This window comes from Peromyscus californicus, unplaced genomic scaffold (assembly GCF_007827085.1).
Source record: "Peromyscus californicus insignis strain IS unplaced genomic scaffold, ASM782708v3 Scaffold_8__1_contigs__length_139910024, whole genome shotgun sequence".
In the NCBI taxonomy this organism is placed as follows: Eukaryota; Metazoa; Chordata; class Mammalia; order Rodentia; family Cricetidae; genus Peromyscus; species Peromyscus californicus.
Window position 1 is genome coordinate 42,501,644 of NW_026294606.1, and position 20,655 is coordinate 42,522,298.

At 43.0% G+C, this 20,655-nt stretch overlaps 1 protein-coding gene across 4 annotated transcripts in view; it reads right to left on the reverse strand.

The window, feature by feature from the left end:
- The window catches only part of Elmo1 (engulfment and cell motility 1), a 534,626-nt gene that overhangs the window by 15,280 nt on the left and 498,691 nt on the right, over positions 1 to 20,655 (reverse strand). For all 4 annotated transcript variants that reach the window (XM_052729418.1, XM_052729416.1, XM_052729419.1 and 1 more), the window contains 3 exons: positions 19,871 to 19,983; positions 9,391 to 9,498; positions 2,268 to 2,350 (listed from right to left, as the gene is read on the reverse strand). In XM_052729418.1, the coding sequence (XP_052585378.1) occupies positions 2,268 to 2,350; positions 9,391 to 9,498; positions 19,871 to 19,983 (304 nt within the window). The remainder of the gene's footprint in view (positions 1 to 2,267; positions 2,351 to 9,390; positions 9,499 to 19,870; positions 19,984 to 20,655) is intronic.

Genomic DNA, 20,655 nt, shown 5'->3' on the forward strand with positions numbered 1-20,655 from the left:
TTTTCTACAGTAACCCATAATACTGTAAATCATAGTTATAACTTTCCAATCTGACAAGTCCTACATCTGTGTCATTCTGGTAAAAGCCAAATGATTTACACAATCTAAAGAGAAACCAGAGCCCTGATTTGGATGATCACTTTGTTTCTGTGGGTTGTCCCATTCTACCCTCCTTTTTAGGGACCTCTAATTTTTTTTTAACATATTAGGTAATTGGAGTCAAATCTTTAGAGTGATAATTTATGTTAGTATAGCAAGAATATTGGGCTTTTTCTTGCATGCATATGTGTGTGTGTGGTATGTATGAGTATCTGTATATGCATGAGTATTCACATGTTTGGGATCACATGTGTGTGCTTTCTGGTGTACATGCATGTGTGTGCACATGCATCTGCAGGCTCAACGTTGACATTAGGTGCCTTCACAGATCACTTTCCACTTTACTTTCTGCCACAGGGTCTCTCACTAAACCTGCCACTGTGTTCAGCTTCTGAATGTAAAGGAGAGTGACAGCCCTCCAGACCTTCACATGCTGGGGCTGACGGAGCAAACTCCTCTGAAAGCATTTGACAGAATTCCCTGTTCCTAGTCAGCATGTTCAAGTCCTGGCAGACTGCTCTACTGCCAGCCAGCCCTCCTAGCCTTCTGGGTTAGACTCTTGTATTGTCCCTTTCTTCACTTGGCTTCCTGCTCAGTTCAAGTGTTATATAACCAGGAACCTCTCTGGAGCTGAGCAGAGCCTGTGCTCCCTGAAACTGAAGAGGGAACACCTGACATGTGGAACATATGGCAATCCCTGCTGGTGTTGAAGGAAGTCAGCTCCACAAGAGGCAAACCATGAAATCTGGGACTTGTTGCCACGGTTTATAATGCTCTTTCGAGTCTAAGAACAACACAGTCCTCGTCTGTCTGACATGGAAACCGCCACAGGTGCTATCCAACAGGTCACCCAGACTCTAGTGTCTCCAGCATCCCACAGCATCCACAGCATCCCATTAGGCTTGTCACTGGAGCTCCTTAGAGGCTGCGCTATGATGGTTAGCAGTGAAGGGATGCACACGAACTTGAGTTGAATTATATCGATATATCACAAGGAGCAAGGATCTTGCAGTCAGCATCCTTGCCTGTATCTTTCTCTTCTGATATCCTGAACAATACTCTCACAGTACTTTTCGTTTTCTTTGAGCATAGTCATAAGGCAATGACCTTTTATCTTTATTGGAATCAGAAAACAGGGAACAATTATGCTAATCCTGACTGAGAGCAGAATATGAGGTCTTTTTCATTCCTCCTAGACACTGGTTTTAGAGTTAAAGAACTAAATTATTGATTCATGTGGCATTTGGCACCCAGATGTCTAGAGTAGCCAGGTAAATCTAGATTTGTTTTGTTTTTGAGACAGGATCTTGCTATGCAGTCCAGGCTGGCTGGCTGTGATTTTCTTGCCTCATCCTCTTTTGTGCTAGGATTACAAGCATATACCACTACACCCAGTCAAATCCTTTCTTTCTTTTCAATGGATGGTATATAACACAAGATGCCAATATATAACAAAGAACTGGCTCCTTAATGCACCCTCTGACTTAGAAACAGAGGACATTTTCTGTCTTTCTAGATTATGTTCCCACCCTGTTTCCTCATAAAACAATGTGGACCATCATGGTGAAACCTTGTTGGTAAACTAGAAAGGGATGGAGAGAAATAGTGCACTGTTAATGGGAACCTAAGCATGGATTTCTGGGTATTGCTCTCCTTTAAGCTGCATTTGGATACTTACTGGTCTACTTACTATGGTGCTGAAGGCTAGAAGATGCTTAGTGTTTCCTAATATTTGAGTCAGCTGGTGTCTGCCTGTCTTAGGCTTCACTGAGACTCCGGGGAAGCAGCACTGGGAGAGGGGATACCATGAACAAGAGGTGAGAAGAGGCCTATAGAATGGATGAAGATGAGCAGAGGAGGCTCATATAAAGACAGAGGGAGAACAGCCATCGTAATGTCTAGGGTTAGAAGTAGACAGGAAGTGGGGGAACAAGAGAGAGCGGGCATCATGAAAGTGATCAAGCAGAGAAAGAGCGAGGGCATTAGGACAGGAAAGGAATGGATGAGGAAAGAAAAAAGGAGAGCTGAGATATACAACGCTACATAAAATGCCCTTGGTGAACCTTCCAATCCATGCATGCACGTTTCTATAAGTGAGGACTGGGATCATTATGAAGGCTCGCTGCATAGGACAGATGCAGCCATTTACAATGATCAGGAAATCATACCTTGTTTTGTTTAAGGGCACCTTTCTCTTTCATATGAGGGCAGTCCTTTCCCGTCACCACCGCTTTGATATCTGCCACCGGCACTGCAATTCATAAAAAATAATGAACGTTATGACACCATTGAAAGCTTCAATGTCAGCAAAGGAGCAAAGGTACTCATTGAGTCTGCCACCATGGTTGGCACTGCCTGAAGCCACTAACAAAAGAAAAAAAGAGAGGTGACAGAGGAAGAGGTCAGGCAGGGTTCAGAGACTAGACACTCAAGCATATTATGTTCTGGTAAGAAGTATCTCTAGCAGGCTAGTTCCATAAATATAATTTGGTTCACTAACACCTAAAATACCACCTATCATAGTGGTGCTGCCAGTGGTGGTGTTATAATAGATGCAACAGTAGGTAATAGTGGTTATGACAATATAGGCGGCACTGATGCTGACATTGTAAAGGTTTCTGTGTGCTAGGAGCAATGCCAAATGCTTCATATGTATTGATACCTCCAGCTAGCATTTGCATCTACGTTGTTTGTTTCTGAGTGGCGGATAAATAAAGCAAGCAGATCTAGTTCAAATCACCTGTCTAACTCCACACAGTTCAGAACGCTCCTCCAAAAGGTCTCCCTTTCCCAAATCATTAATTCTCATAACAGTTCTGTAAGGTAGGTTTAGCTGTCCTTGTTCAACAGGTAACAGAAATAAACTCAACCAAATAAAGGACACTTTCCTTTCTGATAGAGTCTTTGGAAAATAATGCAGCTAGATAGAAAGATGTTATCATATGTCTTGCTCAGGAATAGGAGGAAGATAAGAAACAGAAAAGGCTCTGCATTCAAAATACTCTTTAAGATCAAATGAGAAAGACAAGGATGAGTAGGATGGTTCAGAACCTTGATTTAAAAAAATAAAAATCTCAATCCCAAATCTTCCAGTCCCACAAATGACTGTGAATCTTGCACATGCTGACTAGCTTGGCTCTGCCAAAGGAGGGCTATAAACAATCATTTTCCTACGCTTTGTTAAAGGTGAACATAATAGCAGATTTCATAGTTAAAGCTTATTCATTTTCAATGAGTAAACTGATTATAAGGTTGATAGTAAATGACAAAATTATAAATTTACAGAATATTAAAACAATAGACCAGGAAGGTACCTTAAAAGCGAATGTCCCAGGATAACTGAGACTACTGAGAATTCTGCCTAAGTGTGGGAATGTGCCCAGAGCTCTCAAACCTAGAGAACTGGGGATGTGATGAGCTCTTCCAGAATCTCTGGAGGCTTCTCCACCATCTACCTCAGAACATTGCCTCCTCCACCATGTAGCCCTGGTTCTAATACATTCTGTCCACAGCTGCATTCGATTTCAATATCAATACCTGGCTTCTCTTTCTGGGCACAAGGAAGACAATGCTTCCCAGCAACTTCGCAGTTAGCTGGGGTCTTGTGAATAGGTCTGGCCAATGAAATGTCAGAGGAAGTCCTTTTCTAGAGGGAGGTACTAAAAAGTACCTGCCAGCCATTTCTTTCTTCTGTGTGCCATCCAGTTGATGCAGGTATGGATAGCAAAGGAGACACTGGCTTGCGGCACCAAGTGACTGGCACAGTCCTTCATCAGCATTATAGGTAAGAAGTCTTAGTGTGCTAAGCATTGGAGATGCAGGGCTGCCTGCTCATGCATTGCCTTGTAGCAGTGTGGCCTCTCCTGAATGGTTCAGTCTTAAACCTCAGATGTCTTTTCTTTCTGGCCCTCTCCTGGCCTCCTTTGATTAGGAATCTAATAGGTGGGTGCTAGGATTCCTGAGCCCTACCTTGAACTCTGAATTCAGGTCTCACAAGTCCGTTTTCCTAACCAAGGACTGGCCTTGCTGCCTCGTGGCTGATCTGTCTGCAGGGCATATCTGAACACTAGGAGAAGTTGGTTACATTTGCAATGGAGACACTGAAGGGAATTTTAAATCTAATTAGCAAAGCAATTCAGAAAATCTCCTAAAGCTTCATCTGGAGTTTGAATCACAAGTACATTGTAGAAAATCCTTTAAGATATGAAATGCTTAATGAACTCCACAGTGTCTATCCCCTACAAAAGTAAGTCACCCCTTGGCTTTGAAAACATGTAGAATGGGACCAGGAAAATACAAAACTGCTATGGATCAGTCTTTTGAATCCTTAATGCAAAGGCCTCACAGGAGAAAAAAAAAATCTCTTTTCACTGGATATTGTTGCTGTACATGTTTTATATTTAAATATCCATTGTTCCCTATCAGGGAGATAAGCTACTGTGTCGCTCATGGGATTATGACTAAAAAGAAAACACAAAATTCTAAAAATACAATCACTTTGAAAAGCTGGGTTTTTTTTTCTTTCTTTCTTTTCATAGCTTTTCTCTAGATGCACTGAAGGATTAGACATGGGGAGAATTAAACCAGTGTCCTCTCTGGTCCAGGGACAGAAACAGAGGGAGGGCTCACACTCACACAGTGGGGAGCTCAGGAGGGCTTCAAAGCCAAGCTAGCTTTTTGATTTGGTCTTTTGACATGGAAGATAAAGAAGTAAGACACAGAGCTGGGAGAAGCAGGGGGTCATCGGAGAAAGAATCTGCAAGCACCCTTCCTCTGGGCTACACCTTCATTTCTCACAATTACTCAGTTTAGGAAGGACTGGGATGAACGAATTCCACACTGCCATTTTGCAGATGGGAAGACTGAGTTTCAAGAAGAATCCCTTCTACAATGTCACACAGCTAGCCAGGGACAGATCTAGTCTTAGGGCTCCATGCTCCCTAACTAGGCTACTGTCCCTTTGTGTTTCGAAGGTGTCAGCATCATAATGAGAACAGCCACAAATGTGGGCTTCATTCCAAGCACACTCAGGAAACTCCTTGCTAGTATGTTGGAAGAAACTTTAATTATGATTCAAATGAAAACTATTACTAAAAAACAAATGTGGCCACTGTGATGAAAACACTTTTAGCTTTGTTTTCCTGGGGCCAAGTCATGGCAAAACATCTCCAAGAAGCGGCTCTATGCCTTTGGTACAAGCTATGTGCAGACACTGCTGTGTGCGGATATCCTCAGTAGACGCTTCTGTGCAGAGACAGGCTGGAGGCAGGTCGCTCCAATTGTTAGTACAGAACCTGCTCTCCCTAACCTAGCAGATCAGCCTCAGAGCGCAGTGAGGGTCCATACTATCTATGCCTCTGTAACCAGAAACCAAGGCCTTGGGGGCTCATTCAAACTCTTGTTCTACAACTTTGGGTTTAAGTTATTAGAGTCCCAGATCATTTTTAGCTCAGGCAGGAAAATAATAAATTAAAATTGGCCACGGAGCTGTTTGGCTGCCTGCAAACACCTTTATCTTACTGTTTACTAACCCATGACTGTCAACTAGTTATACTTAATGCTTCTCTACCTCACTCTCCTTATCTATAAAATATGGATGAGATGCCCCTTCGGGTTGTACAGTAGATAACTTATGTAAGCTGTGAGCACAGTGCCTAGCACACATTATGCACTTAGCAAATGCCATCTGCCATTATTCCTATTACCAATAATCTGCATTAATTCTCTCAGTAGATGAAGAGACCTGGATTCTTCGTTGTGCTTCCATGACCCCAATCCCTCACTTTCCCCGGCTGTCAGCTGCTCTCCTCATCCTCTATAATAGGCTTAATCTTTGAGGAGGGCATGGGCCTGTGCTTTCCCCTGATGTGGGGGTGAAGAACACTGGCCTAGATTCTCTCAAACCGAGGCCTTGAGGGGCACCAGGGAAGGTTAGGAAGCAAGTAAGTCTCATGTTTAAGGGGCGTGATGGTGCTGACAGTCTGTAAGCCCTGAGAGGGAAGCGGGGTGAGAAGGGATGCAGGGAAATGTGGATTTTCAAGGGCCCCGTTTCCTGGCCCTTCCAGAAAGAATATGAAGAGCAGCGGCTCAAAGCTTCAGAGAAGAAGACAGCTGAGAAGAATCTTTCAGTCCTCACTAGTGCCGCTGTAGTAAAAGGTCCAGTTTAGCTATTTGATTCATCAACAGCTTACTATTCAGGCCTGGCTAACTCAGTGGGTGGAAGATAGTTCCCCCTGCCTCAGGAAAGGACAGAAATACATGGCAAGACAGAGACTCTCACCATTAATTAAGGGAAACTATCCTTTTTCTCTTTTTTTTTCTTTTATTGAAAATGGATTTTTTTTTTCATAAGCTATAGCTGGATTATAGTTTCCCCTCCCTCTACTCCTCCTGGTTCCGGTTCCTCCTCCTTCCCCTCCCATCTGGATCCACCCCCTTTCTGTCTCTCACTAGAAAACAAAACAGGCATCTAAGGAATAATAATGAAATAAAACAAAATAAACAAAAACAAACACATCAGAATAGGACAAAACAAACAGAAGCAAACGAGCCCAGGAAAAGATATAAGAAACAGATGTAGACACAGAGAGTCACTCACTCACTCAGGAATCCCACAAAACCACAAAACCAGAAGACACAAAAATTTGCAGAGAGAGAGAGAGAGAGAGAGAGAGAGAGAGAGAGAGAGAGAGAGAGTAAATTAAAAAAAGAAGAGAAAAGGAAAAGTCCTGACACAATGATTATGAGACAAGGAACCTTCAAAGACACCTTTGACTTCATTTTCTGTTGGCTGTCTCCTACTGGGCAGGCAGCCTATCCATAAGAGAAGTTTGTTTCCCTAATGAGACTCCCTTGCGGGGAAAACTAAATTTTCATTTGCAAGTGTTTATCAACTGGAGAGAGCTTCTGGGTTAGGGGTGGGGCGTGTGTCCACTTCTCCTTTCATCTCTAGGATCCCATCTGGTGCGGACCCATGTAGACCCAAGGCATGCTGCCTCAGTCTCTGAGTTCCTATGTGCTTTGGTCCTGGTGTGTTTAGGAGGCCTTGTTTCCTCGTATCCTCCATGCCCTCTGGCTCGTACACTGCTCATTTTCTAAGGAATTGGGTGTATTGCACCTAACGCTGACAAACTGTCAGTTGCATGCCCATGTTCAAGTTGAGAAGTGGAATATATATATATATATATGTAAATATATATATATACACATATATATGTATATATATGTGTGTATATATATATATATATATATATACACATATATATATATATATATTAGTTACTTTGGGCACCAGAAACTTCTAATGCTTTTCCAGATCACTGGCTGTGGACACTTCCCAGCTCATGAGAGGTTTTTTACTAATTAACAGAAAGAAGAAAAAAAAAAAAGAGGACACCAGAGTGTGTCTTCACACAGCTAATTCAATGAGCAGAAAGGCCTGTCCTTTACTCGAAGATTAAGCCTTTCTTACCATGTGAGAGTATCAGTGCGTGCGTGCGTGCGTGCGTGCATGTGTGTGTGTGTGTGTGTGTGCGCGCGCATCTGTATTAGAGAGAGAGAGAGAGAGAGAGAGAGAGAGAGAGAGAGAGAGAGAGAGAGAGAGATATCAAGGATCTTTTCCTTTATTAAAAAAATAGTGATATTAAATCTTAGTAAAGTTTTATTTTTTAACATTCTTTCTTCCAAAAATTACAAGTTGACAACATATTTTCAACTCATGTTTAAAAAGGACTTTTTGGTGAAAGTCATGTTTGAGGAATTACCATGGAGTATTCAGCAATACCTACATTAACATTGCTAAAACTTGAGAGGGCACCAGAGTCACATGGAGGCTCCAGTTCTCCACAGTGTTTCTGATTTGTGAGGTCTGAGTGTGGCCGCCTGAGTTCCACTTTCTAAGGTCTGGTGGCCTGGTCCACAGTTGGAGAAGCATAGGCCTGGCATCAGGTGACAGGGTGGTTCAGCTTTGTCAGCTCCGACCACGGGGGTATCTTAGCTTCATGCAGAAACCTAAGAGCTTGTGTTTGAGGGGAGAACAGCCCATATTTGGGGGGCACAGCCTGGAGGGAGGCACAGCCTGTGTTGGGGGGCACAGCCTGTGTTGGGGGAGGCACAGCCTGTGTTGTGGGGGGCACAGCCTACAGCTCTGGGTTTTAGATTAGTTTTTCCTGCTGTGGGTATCAATAATACACGCTGGGAAGCAGTTCCTCTATAGATAGGAATGAATGAACTGTATGACACTACAAAGACCAGATCGTCCCATTTTTAAACTGGAGGGAGAGAAAATGTTCTAGGCTTTCTGCCCGAGATGTCAGCACAGAGTCTGAAAGTGTCAGGAAGTTTCCCACTCATGGTTTATTTTTGCTTCCTGTGGTCTAGAGCTGTACAGCAGGCAGTTGAGATTTGACTTTCATGGGCTCTGGGGTGATGGGAGGGCAGATGTGAAACAGCAGGAGGCAGGAGGTCAAAGACACTGCCTGGGACATGGGATATGCTTATCTAAACACGGCAGGACCAATGTTACTTTTAAAGGTTATTTGAGCATGCCATGACAACTGGCCCCGGTTGATTTCTCTCACTAGAGTGTCCTCCAAGGATGTATTACTTCTGTCTCATTTCTCTTCCAAATTAATTCACCATCTTGGCATTTTTCAATGCAGCTTTAATAAATTTTAGTCTCTACACTGAGCACTGAACCTTGGTACTTGGTACCTGGCTTAGTACTGGGTTAAAAAGATCTCACATATTACTATCTCTTCAAAATCACATTAAAACAAAGCATACAGCAAAGGCAAATAAATAGAAATAATACACACCTTGGAGGACTACTGAATTTCTGGAAAGTTATTTATCATAAGTTCCCAAAGTATCTGAGTTCTCAGAAGTAGTATTTGAGTCTTTCACTAACTCCATTTTGTAATTACAGGATACATTAAGTCATATGTGTTAGAGGTTGTTGCATATGCTCTAAGAAATTATTTCAGGTTATTGAAAATACGATTGACAATTTCAGATTTATATGTTTCTGGCTCCCTGAAATAGCTTTAGATACATACTATCCAAAGTAGAGAGGAAAGGTAGGTGGGCATCCCTTTGACATTCGACCTGCTCATCTCTGAGCCTCAAATCCTTCCAGACCATGCACTTAATGGGAATGCTCAGGCTAAAATTTGACGGATGAGTCAAGCTCAAAAGGTTCATTTAAGCTAATAGTTTTCTGCATGGTATACTATGAATAAAAAATAACCAGTCAAAGTTCAGGTGTCCTATACCAGGGAGAGAGCCACTTACATTTGTCCTGCAGGGAATCATGGGGCACTTCTCCTTGGGGGCTCTCTTCCAAGTCTCCATAATGTAAGACCTTGTGATTGGGTGAAAGCCGACAATACCAAAATTTGTCTGTGGAGAAAAATATACGTTTACGAAGTTAATGATTCCAGCTTTCAAAAACATTGCTGTGCTATTAGTGCTACCTGCAGGAGAAAAATGACACATTTGATTTTGGACCTTAAGAAATAACGATTTTAATGTCCTGAATGGTGAAGCCCCTCCTGATTTGGGTATTTCAGTATCAACCACTCTGCTCTGCAAACATTGGTGACCACAGGGGATGTCACCAAACTTAGCTCAATGGCAAAGTGTTTTTCAAGAGGGTAGTTTCCATGGGCATTTCATCAATACCTGTAACCACCAACAGGGTGAGTCCTTAGCCATAGAAGCTACACAAAGTGAGGAGAGAGGTGAAGGAAGCTTTTGGGGTCTCAATCTGCTTCCACTTTGATCTCCAGCCTGCTGAGATGGCTGTCCACACACAGAGCCATCTTCAGTTGTTATATACACCTGTTCCTTGATGCTAATAGACCACATCCATGATCTGTGCATGAATTACCAGGACACTAGTGATACACATGGGCGTGGGATCCATGAGAAATCATCTGAATAACTCAGGCTTTAGGGAAAGAATGAAAGCATTCACAAGCAGCCTCCCTTCTAACCGCGCCCTTCAGTGTAGTGCCAGGATGGGAATGGCCAAGGCTTTAAGGAAGTTCTTACATTGAACTCTCACAATTTTACCCCTTCAGCTCCCAAGTGTGATGAGAAAATGTGAGCAGGACCACGACAGGGAGAAGGAGGCAAACGCAACTTTCACAGACCTACAGATTTACAGATTGGGAACTTGAAGCATGACTGCAGTGTTTGTGTAGATACAGGCTCAGTTTCTCCAGAAAGGCTCCTCTGCTCACCATTATGAACTGAGCTTCTCTAGAAGTTAGTTTCATCATTAACATCATGGGCTTCTACTATTGGTACATACATGTTAGTCATCTTAAGGCTCCCTATGGTAAGACACAAGATAAGAAACCCAAGGGAATGCTCCCTTGGTGGACCCAAGGGAAGCAGCTTTCTCTAGTGGATGTATCATGAACAACTGCTGATCAGACAAGAGACGCCAGGGTCCTCATTAGCCCAGCAGTGTATGAAGTCAGCTACTGTCTTCATAATGGCTATGGTCCCAATGCCTCAGTAAAGTGCTGGGTGCTGGATGGTTACACAGTTGGTATTGGTAAAACTGGAAAAAGAAGACTTGAGGCAATTTGGTTCAAGCCACATCAGGCACACAACATCTGTGCTCTACCAGCCTCTTGGTACGTTCATGCACCTGGCTCACCCTATGGTCTTGGTCAAATCACCTCCTTACTATATCTGCAGTACCAAATTATTTTGAAACTATTCTGATAAAAATGCTGTCCGTTACATTTTAAGAAAAGAGGTTTTTCAATCTAAAATTGCTTTCACTAAAAGAAGTCATATTGTCCCCATAATTCTTTTAATCTAAACAAAGCTTTAAGAATGAAAGTAAAAGCCACATGATGAACAATGAAAATGCTCAGCTTAACCCACAAAAGGAAACTGCCTCTGTGACGCTTGTCTTCCTCAGGTATAAGAGAATGTTAGCATTGTTTGAGAATTCCTGATTGTATCCAGAACATGGCAACCATGTACTTAAAGGACTCTGAACTCTGGTGAAAACAAAACAAAACATTGACAAGGAGGAAGAAGATCATTCAATTACTGGGCTCGTCAACTTTTCAAAAATCACTTTAGACATATAGCAATCACAGGTGGTCAACAAGCGGACTTCACTGAGTTTAAACAAGTTATTCCCTCACTAACTCACAGCCATGCTAATCTGCTAGTGTAAAATGATGAGAAGAATGCATTTAGGGAAACTGAGTTGGAATTTACAATAAGAAGTATGAAGTCTGAAGAACATGGAGTGTTGTGAGCACCACAGAACTGTTAGAGCCTGACATAAGAGGACATGATGGTCCTCTCTGCACACAAGGGCCACATGGCTTACAGCCTGGTCTACATGACCTATGATGACCACAATTCGCTGTAAGGTATGCTATCTCTGAGGGGGTTTAGGGGCTAAGTGAGTGACTGAAGGGTGATGGGAAGGAGGCTAGTGAGGTGTGACACTGGGATATTCAGTTCTTCTGTTGATTAAGATCCACCTGTTCTTTAGAGGAATGTCATCTTTGCAAGTAGGGGCTAGCCCATGATTCAGTGGTACTATGTGAAGCCAATAAGTCAATATGGCACAGTGATCATTCACACTCAGTAAGGTCTGATGGGAAGAATTAAGAAATTGAACTAGTATAACACAAAATGGAATGAGTTGCATAATGTATGTTTATCTACAAAATATACTAATTTTTGAATTGCTGTTTACATTTTCAGGATACATTATTTATCTAAAAGTAGTTGCAATAAGTCTGCAAATGTACCTAGTACTCCTCAGGAATAATAAGAAGTCATTAGATAAATGGTAGACATGAGAGACTGAACTTGGACGCTCAAGGAAAAGATGATCCCTCAATTCTTGGTGGCAGCACAGAGGTGAACCATATAAAAGCTTGTGTCCATGGCTGGGAACTGGGGACAAAGACAATCTGGGATAGGAATGGGAGATTTCTCCTGCTTACATAATGCAATCTTAATTAATAAACCACTACAGAACAGTGGCTACTTATCCCTTGACAGAAACAACCACCTACTTTGCAAAGTTGGATGGAAGCTTTTTAAAAAGAAACATAATCAGGTACCTGGAACTCTGGCCTGACTGCTTCATGACTAAAGAGTGCTTCTTCCTTTCGGAGGTTTAAATCACCTTGAGCTACAGGACATCATCTTTCCCTGGTTTTCTTCCTACTCCTAGCTAGTTCTTCTCTTATTCTACGCAAGTTCATCTTATTCTGTCCACTGCTACAATGGTCAAGAGCAAAAAGGTCTGTGCATGTCTGATGGAAGCAATGTGTTCCTGTCTTTCTCGGCAAGTAAGAAGTTTTGGATGGATCACAAAACAATGAAGGAGGGACTGAAGAGGCTGATAAGCTTGTCCTAATTTGTGATCAAATGGGAGGATGCTAAGGTAGCATCTTCCTTCTTTGGGATGGAAGCTGCAGCCCTTAGGGTGAGAGGCATCATGACTTGCATAAATCTGTCTCAAAGGTAGGGCTGTTACGAAGGAGAGGGAAGCTGCCCACGCCGACCAGGAGAGCACACCGACACAGTGGTGATGAACATCTGTGTCAGTCAATAGCGGCAGCCTGATTTGTAGTTTTCTCTTGTGAGAAAAAAAATGTGCATCTTCCTTTTAAGACTCAGCATGATGCTATGAGTTCCTCAGTCCCTTTGGGCAATAGAAGAGTGGATCTCGTCATTAAAAGCAATTAGCAAGAAGCAATGAGAACATTATCAAAGATTGTTTACTAGCATCTATGGAGGATGCGAGAGCTAATGTGGAGGCCTTGTAGTCAAATTAGAATATATTACAAATTAGAATATATTAACAGTTGTCTTTCCATCTCCAAACTAAAATATATGGAGACAATCTGCCGCTTGAATTTTCCCTTTGTTCTTATTCACACTGTCCTTTTGTCTTTCTTGCTTTCCTCCTTTCCTTCCTTGCTCCACTCTCCTTACCCTTGTTAAGGATCAGAGGGAACAGCTGGTTTCAAAGCCCATGTTACTGCTTCTTTTCTGTACTGTAATAAAACCCTCGAACCAAAAGCAACCTAGGGTGGGTGGTAGAGCATGATTTGGCTTCCGTTTCCAAATCCCAATCCGTCCCTGAGGAAAGTCGACGGCAAGACAGGAATTGTAGAGGAACTGCTTCCTGGCTTGCTCTCTGGCTTGCTCACAGGTTCACACTCAGCTGCCTTTCTTATGCAGCCTGAGACCAGCTACTTGCCTAAGGATGGAGCTGCTTACCATGGACTGAGCTCTACTACATCAATCAGTAGTCAGGACAATCCTCCACAGACATAACAGACATAGGTCGGTTGGATCTGGGTGATTCTCCAGGTGAGGCTTTACTCTCAAATGTCTCTAGGCTATGTCAGGCTGACCGTTAATGCCAACCAGGACAGCCCACATTCCTGGGAAGAAGGTCTGATTAAAGCTATTTGTGATGTCACATGGATTATTATAAGCTAAAAATCACTGAGAAGTGAAATTCTCATAACACTGTCCAACCCTGAAAATGATCCAATAAGAAACAAATTTAAAGTTTTCCTTCATTTGCCAACTTTGCCACAGGTAAGCGTGCCCCCTGGTCTTTAGAGGAGACCAGAACATGGAGTAATAGTTACTACCACTGGTGTGACATGTTGACTTTTACATGAGGCAGAGGAATTGAGTCTGATCAGCTCTGCTTTGGAAGCAGGGGACTTCCTAGTGTTGTTTGGTAGCAGGCGTGGGAATCCCTAGTCACAGAAGTGGGGAAGCGTTTCCTAACCTATGCTGGTAGAGCACTCTAGTAGGATGTTCCGTTTTGCTAGGATGCCCTAAATTAAACCAAATCATCATCGTGTTCAGAAATTCCACATCTGGACCAAGATACAACCTTTTCAAACCAAAGAACAGATCTGGATAGTGCCTTGAAATGGAAATGTCACTTTGCCAGTGATGAGATCCACAAGTTTCTCTGTTGGTTCAGGGAGGGGAATGGTAGCTGTGGTGGCAGTGAGGGCCACTCTGCCTTTCAAACACTTCTCAATTCACTGAAATGTTCTTCGAAACCAGAGACTTGTGTTTTGATTCTGAATGCTGCCTCCTTGGAGGCAGTGTGTCCTTTCCTAGCTCATGATTCCAGGACTCTCATACACTCAGCAAGATGACTGGTCCTAATGAATCCTGGGTGGTCACACAGACCTGGTCCTGGCACTCTGTGATAGCCCTTAGCAAAATGATAGACTGAAAAATTCTTGTTCTTCACTTAAAAAGTGATAGCTTTAACTTCATGAGTAAAACATATATGAAGTATCCATCCCGCATTCTCTACAAGGCTGGTTACCAACACTCGATCACTCCAGTCAGAGAACATGTCCCTTTTCACCCCACCATTTACCCTACCACATTTTTGAAATGGGAATTACTCATTATTTTGACCTATTGAATGCCTTTCCCCAAATTCATCTGTGTTTTCTTCATTTGGAAGTACCTGCCTTTTGTGAAAATGAACTAATTAGGTTTCATGAAACACCAAAAGAGAAATGTAATTAAAGAGGGAAGAAGCAGCTTGTTGCCTGGAAGGCTTGATAAAGATGCTGCGCCTGAATGATCCATTTGGCTCCAGGCTTCTAACGGGGTTGCAAGAGTTACGTGAGGTACACAGACCTTGCTGACTGAAGTGGGAAGACAAGTTTTATCCAGCACAGAATTCTGAGATAACTCGGTCATGTTGGCACTTAAAGACAGGAAGCTAGCAAGCATCTTTAGTGAGAAGCAAGCTTTATGGTATCGTTTCTTGAAGTGACTCTATAGTATTTAGCCCAGGGGTCATCAAGACCACTCAGTGCAATGATTCTGAGAAAACTGAATTGCTAAAAGGTAAAAAGTAGAGGAAAATGTTGGAGACTGCAGTCTCATGAAACAATGACAGCTGTACCACAGACAACCTCTGGGAGTATGTCTTTGCTGTCTCTCCAGGAGTATGTGGGACAAGGAGCATGGTTGAGTCTTACATTGTGTGGTCAGAACAGAAAGCAAAAAGCAGGCATGAGACATCCAGTAGTATGCTTCTTGTGTTTAAAAATTATATGCCAAGAAACTACAACCCAAAATAGTCATAAGAGTAGTTTTGAATGCTTGATAACATCATAAGTGCTAAAGATAGTTTAGTTAACCCTTATAATTACCGACTTGATGTAGGAGGTAACACCATCCTCATGTGACAGAAGAGGAAAAAGAGTCCAGGTTGATGAATAGATTGTCAACAGCTACCCAGCCTGGAATGGGGAGGCTGGGGCTTAAGCCAGATTAATATGTATCATGTGATTTTCTGCCTCCCAGGTCTACTGTGGCCAGACATTCCAGAAGCCCAGACTTGTTTTGTTTGCACCGGACTTTCCAAGTATCAGAGTTGTGGATGAGATAAGATGATAGGCAAATGCCGACTGTGAGGCATTCTGACAAAATGTAGCAAAGGAAAAGATGTTTTGCCAACTCCTCCACTTCTGGTTCTGTGAGACTGGAAGCTCTCACATTTTCCCCTGTAAACTTAATTACTGACTTTGCTCATCTGTGTCTTCCTCGCTGTAAGACAAGTTGGTAGGGAAGTGGCCATGGCTCCTACACGGGGAGTACCAGACCTAATCTGTGATGAAGGCTCCTTGAACATGCATGTACTTGAGGGAGTGGTGACCAATTTTACGCCCCAGCCTACCAGGCGGTGCAAATCTAAATGCAGTGTTTTGATGGAGCGATGGGAAACTACACGCAGTGCAGGCAGAGGGCTGGTCACCAGACTTAACCGGTTGACAGGCCTTTCTGCTTGCACAAGGAGACTCTTGTATTGAACACAAATGGCCCCACTCTGTCCAGATCTTTACTAACTCATCAGCTAGATACTAAGGCTTTTGTTCATTAGGACGTTCATCAACAGTGAGGGATAAGTATCTTTTTAAACAAAATTCTGTAATTATATCATCTAGATAGGAAGATTCTGGCACAGTCAATCCATTTCAGCCTAGAAAGGGATATCAAATAGCGTAGTAGACTGAAAGGTTCAGTGTAATTGTAAGTACTAGGATTTAGCTAGCATCGACGAAAGCTCTTTGTGTCTCTATGTGTTTTCTCCATTCCAAATACTTCTGTGTCTGTTGCCCAATGTCAAGTACAGAAAGAAAATGTTGAAGTTACGTTTATGGGCTCATATATCCTGGATATTGATCTGCCCAGAGACAATAAGGAGATGAGGGTATGTATCTAACTATCTGGCTAACAGTTCTCAGACCCTGGAGTGCTAGACTCCCATGTTATAGCATTTTCAGACATCAGATGTATTGCCTGAAGACACTAAGGGGGCTAACTGCAGAGCCAAAAAGACCATGACTTCTCACTCTTGGACCATTTATTTATTTATTATTTATTTTTTAAAGCACAATTTTCCAGATGAACAGTGATTCCTTTTGGCTCAATTTCTAGGAGCTACATTCCCAACTGCCTTTATTCCTTGCAAAAAATCTTAGGAAACAGGTATTGATAGTGAAAACTGCTCAAGTCCACAGACCTGCACAAGGGCAGCCAACCCTTAGCACTACAGTGAAACTTCTTCTGGGAGCATCACGTACTTGGACATGAAGCCCAGCACAAGGAACACAAACAGGAAGATGGGAGTGAGCTCATTCCTCAAGGGCTGGATTTAGGCAATGAGTTCTCTCTTCTTTTATAATGCAAGCCTTTCTCAGAAGCAGGTCTAACTCAGCCTTGCATTGGTCTGCCCCCATCCTCTTCCTAGGCCTATGTAAAGCTCTTTGGCTTCACACCCTCTCCAAATAACCACACTTACTCTAGGAAGTTCTGCTTTTTGAAATCCTTTAGCATAGTTTTCAATGGTAGCATCAACATATTTCAATCACTGAACATTCAGCACAGAGCAGTTAAAGTAAATGGCCACAGGGATGGGCACAAACACAAATGGATTGCTATCATTAGTGGATGAGCTTTGCGTCCAAGCGAGGCATCCATTGGGTTTCAGAACTACCCGGCAGAGTTTCCCCAGCTCGCAACTAATATTGGTTCTTAGCACAGTTGTTAATGCTTCTGCTTTTGCCTGGCTCTTTCTCAATTTCTTCACCCTTCCCCAGCTGTTTCTTCTAGGACAGTATGGTATGAATACTTGCTGCAATCAGAATCACGTCAGCAGAGCAAAAAACAATCAAAGCCCTGAAACAGCCGGGACTGCTTCCTGTCCAGTGTGCCTGGTCTACAGGCACCTTTTTGACTTGACGCTTTGTGGTCAGAAATCAGAGACAACTCAGAAATCCGTCTTCACAGCTTCTGAAAATAGATTCTACCTCATTTTAAATCGTCATTGCTTATACCCCCAGTAAAACAACTCTGACCTGGAAGAGCATCAATATGGAAAATTTGAGAATATGGACCACCCAGGCTGCAAGTACCAACAGTGGGTGGTGGTTTGCTTGATGGTACAAAGGAGTCATGAAGAGGAAGGATGTGGGATCAAGGAGATGGCTCAGTGGGTAAAAGCACTTGCTGCACAAGCCTGATGACATGCTTTCAATTTTCGTAATTTACAGTGGGAGAGAAGGCTCACAAAAGTTGTTGTCAGGCTTATGTTGGAGAGGATGTAGAGCAAGGGGAACACTCCTCCACTGTTGGTGGGAATGCAAACTTGTACAGCTACTCTGGAAATCAGTATGGCAGTTTCTCAGAAAGTCGGGAATAAGTCTTCCTCAAGACCCAGTTATACCACTCTTGGGCATATACCCAAGGAATGCTCAATCTTACTACAAGGACACATGCTCAACTATGTTCATATCAGCACTATTTGTAATAGCAAGGACCTGGAAACAACCTACATGCCCCTCAACTGAAGAATGAATAAAAAAAAAATGTGGCACATATACATAATGCAATACTACTCAGCAGTAAAAAACAATGATATCAAGAAATTTGCAATCAAATGGATGGAACTAGAAAATATCATCCTGAGTGAGGTAACCCAGACTCAGAAGGACAAACATAGTATGTACTCACTCATAAGTGGATACCAGATATGAGGGAAGGGATGGCCAGACTGCAACCCATAGCTCCAGAGAGGCTAGCTAACAGGGAAAGACCCTAGGAGGGACACATGGATGACCCAGTGAAGCAGAACTGGATGAGATCTACATGAGCGGACTGGGTGTGTGTGTGGGCGGGTGGCAGAGGGCAAGGAGTGGGGAATGAGAACATAGTGAAATGGGAGGGTCAAGCTGGAACAGGGACAGAGTGGGAGGGCAGGGAGGGAGATACCATGATAGATGAGGACATCATGGGAAAAGGAAGAGGCAGGGTGCTGGGGAGGCTCTGAAGAACCCACAAGGATGACCCCACCTTGGTCTGCTGGCAGTGGTCCAGAGGGTACCTGGACTGGTCTACTCTGGTGACCAGTCTAGCAAATACCCTAACTATCATCATAGAGCCTTTGTCCAGTGACTGATGGAAGCAGATACAGAGATCCATGGCCAGGCGCCAGGCTGAGCTCTGGGAATCCAATTGATGAGAGAGAGGAGGGATTCTGCTGGCGAGGGACGTGGAGATCATGACAGGAGGAAGTACAGAGATGACCAGCTACACTATTGGAGGCCCATGAACTGTAGACTAGTGGCTGTGGAGCCCTCATGGGACTGGACTAGGCCCTCTGGATATGGAAGATGGTTGTTTGGCTCGAACTGTTTGGGAAACACCCAGTCAGGAGGATTGGGATCCATCCTGGTGCATGGGCAGGCTTTTGGGAATCCGGTGCCTGTGGTGTGATGACTTGTGCAGCCTTGGTACAGTGGGAAGGGGCTTGGACCTGCCTAGGCTCAGTGTGCCGGGCTTTGCTGACTCCCCATGGGAGACCTTGATTTGGGGAATGTGGGGATATGGGGTAGCTTGAGAGGGAGGGCTGGGAGATGGGAGGACGGAGGAGGTGGCATCTGTGGGTGGTATGTAGAGTGAGTAGAAAATTTCTTAATAAAGAAAAAAAAAGTTGTTGTCAGACCTCTATTTGTGCACCATGGAGTATGTATACCTTCACCCCCACACAAATCAGATAGACACAAATACAATAAGGACAAACAAAATAGACATTTTAAAAGTAAAAACTAGAAGGAAGGGCTTGTAGATTTAGAGGACAAACCCTTCCTCTTCTGGAATTTTACAAGTTACTCAACCCCCAGGATCTCCATTTTGTTATGCGCAAATGTATATGGTTACAATATGTACTTCACAGAGCTATTTTGAGGATGATTTTCATTAATCCACTTATGTATTATTCAACAATGGGGATACGCTCTGAGAAATGCATCTTTAGGTGATTCTATTATGTGACTGTCATAAAGTACATTTAAACACAAACTATGGTGGTACAATGCTCCTAGTGGACACCATTGTATGTGTGGTCCCCTATTGACTGATATGTGGCCCATGGCTATGTAAGTAACACATTGAGTGAATAGCCTTGCACATGGGTGAGTCATAGCATGCATTAGCAATTTTTAGCACCACCACTTGGCAAAGAATAGCTTTTTAGCTCTATGGGCCTTTTGGTCATTTTGAACTTTGGTTCTCCCTACACATGAAACATGGTCTAACCTAGACTGTCATTCTTGTCTCAAGCACAGTGCTGTCCTTGAATGACACTATGCCTTTGTGATTACCCCGAAGGAAGCTATGGTTGTCACTGCCTGTGTATGGAGTTCTCAAACAGTACCTTGTCTCCGACGAGCGTTGAGTTTCCTAAAGCAGGTCCCTTCCACGAGGCGGTTCAGGCGCTGCTGTTTGATCAATTCTAAGATTTCTGGCTGGATCTTCTCCTTTAGTTCCCTATCGGAGGACAAACACATCGTATTGCACAGTGCACCTGGAGAAGCAGCCCATGGTGGGTAGCACTGTGGGCAGATGGACAGGGAGCCTGAGCTGCCCCTTTCCATGAACACCCTAGGACCTCCCCAGCTGGTACTTTAGAGAATCATTTAGACATTTTCTAAGTGGTGTTTGGAAAAATCTAGGCCAGGGTTCCCTGTTGAAATACACTACTGAGTCTCCGACATTTGCAGACTATTCACATAAGTGCCAGCCACTTTTGTGATTTTTCTCCAGAACAAAGCCTTCTGAGAAATCCCTTCTTTTATAAAGTCACAGATATAGGCAAAAGTCCAAGGAGATAAATTACTGGCCCTTAGTTTTTCTCCTGTAACAAAACAAACAAACAAACAAACAAACAAACAAACAAACAAACCCCCCCTACATCAGTTTTATGATTTGACCACAGCAGGAATATTGAGTGACCATGCAATCGCTACATCCCATAACTAACTAGATCTTGAGCAAGGAGCACCTTTTGTTTTTTATTCCATCTCTCACAAATGAGAACCATAACACTGTCCCAGATTCTAGCCTACAGAGATTGAGATAATGATGGAATAAATTAATATTATTTGTAACTTGTCTCAGGCTAATAGGATGTAATTTAGTTTGAGATGAACTGTGCTGCAA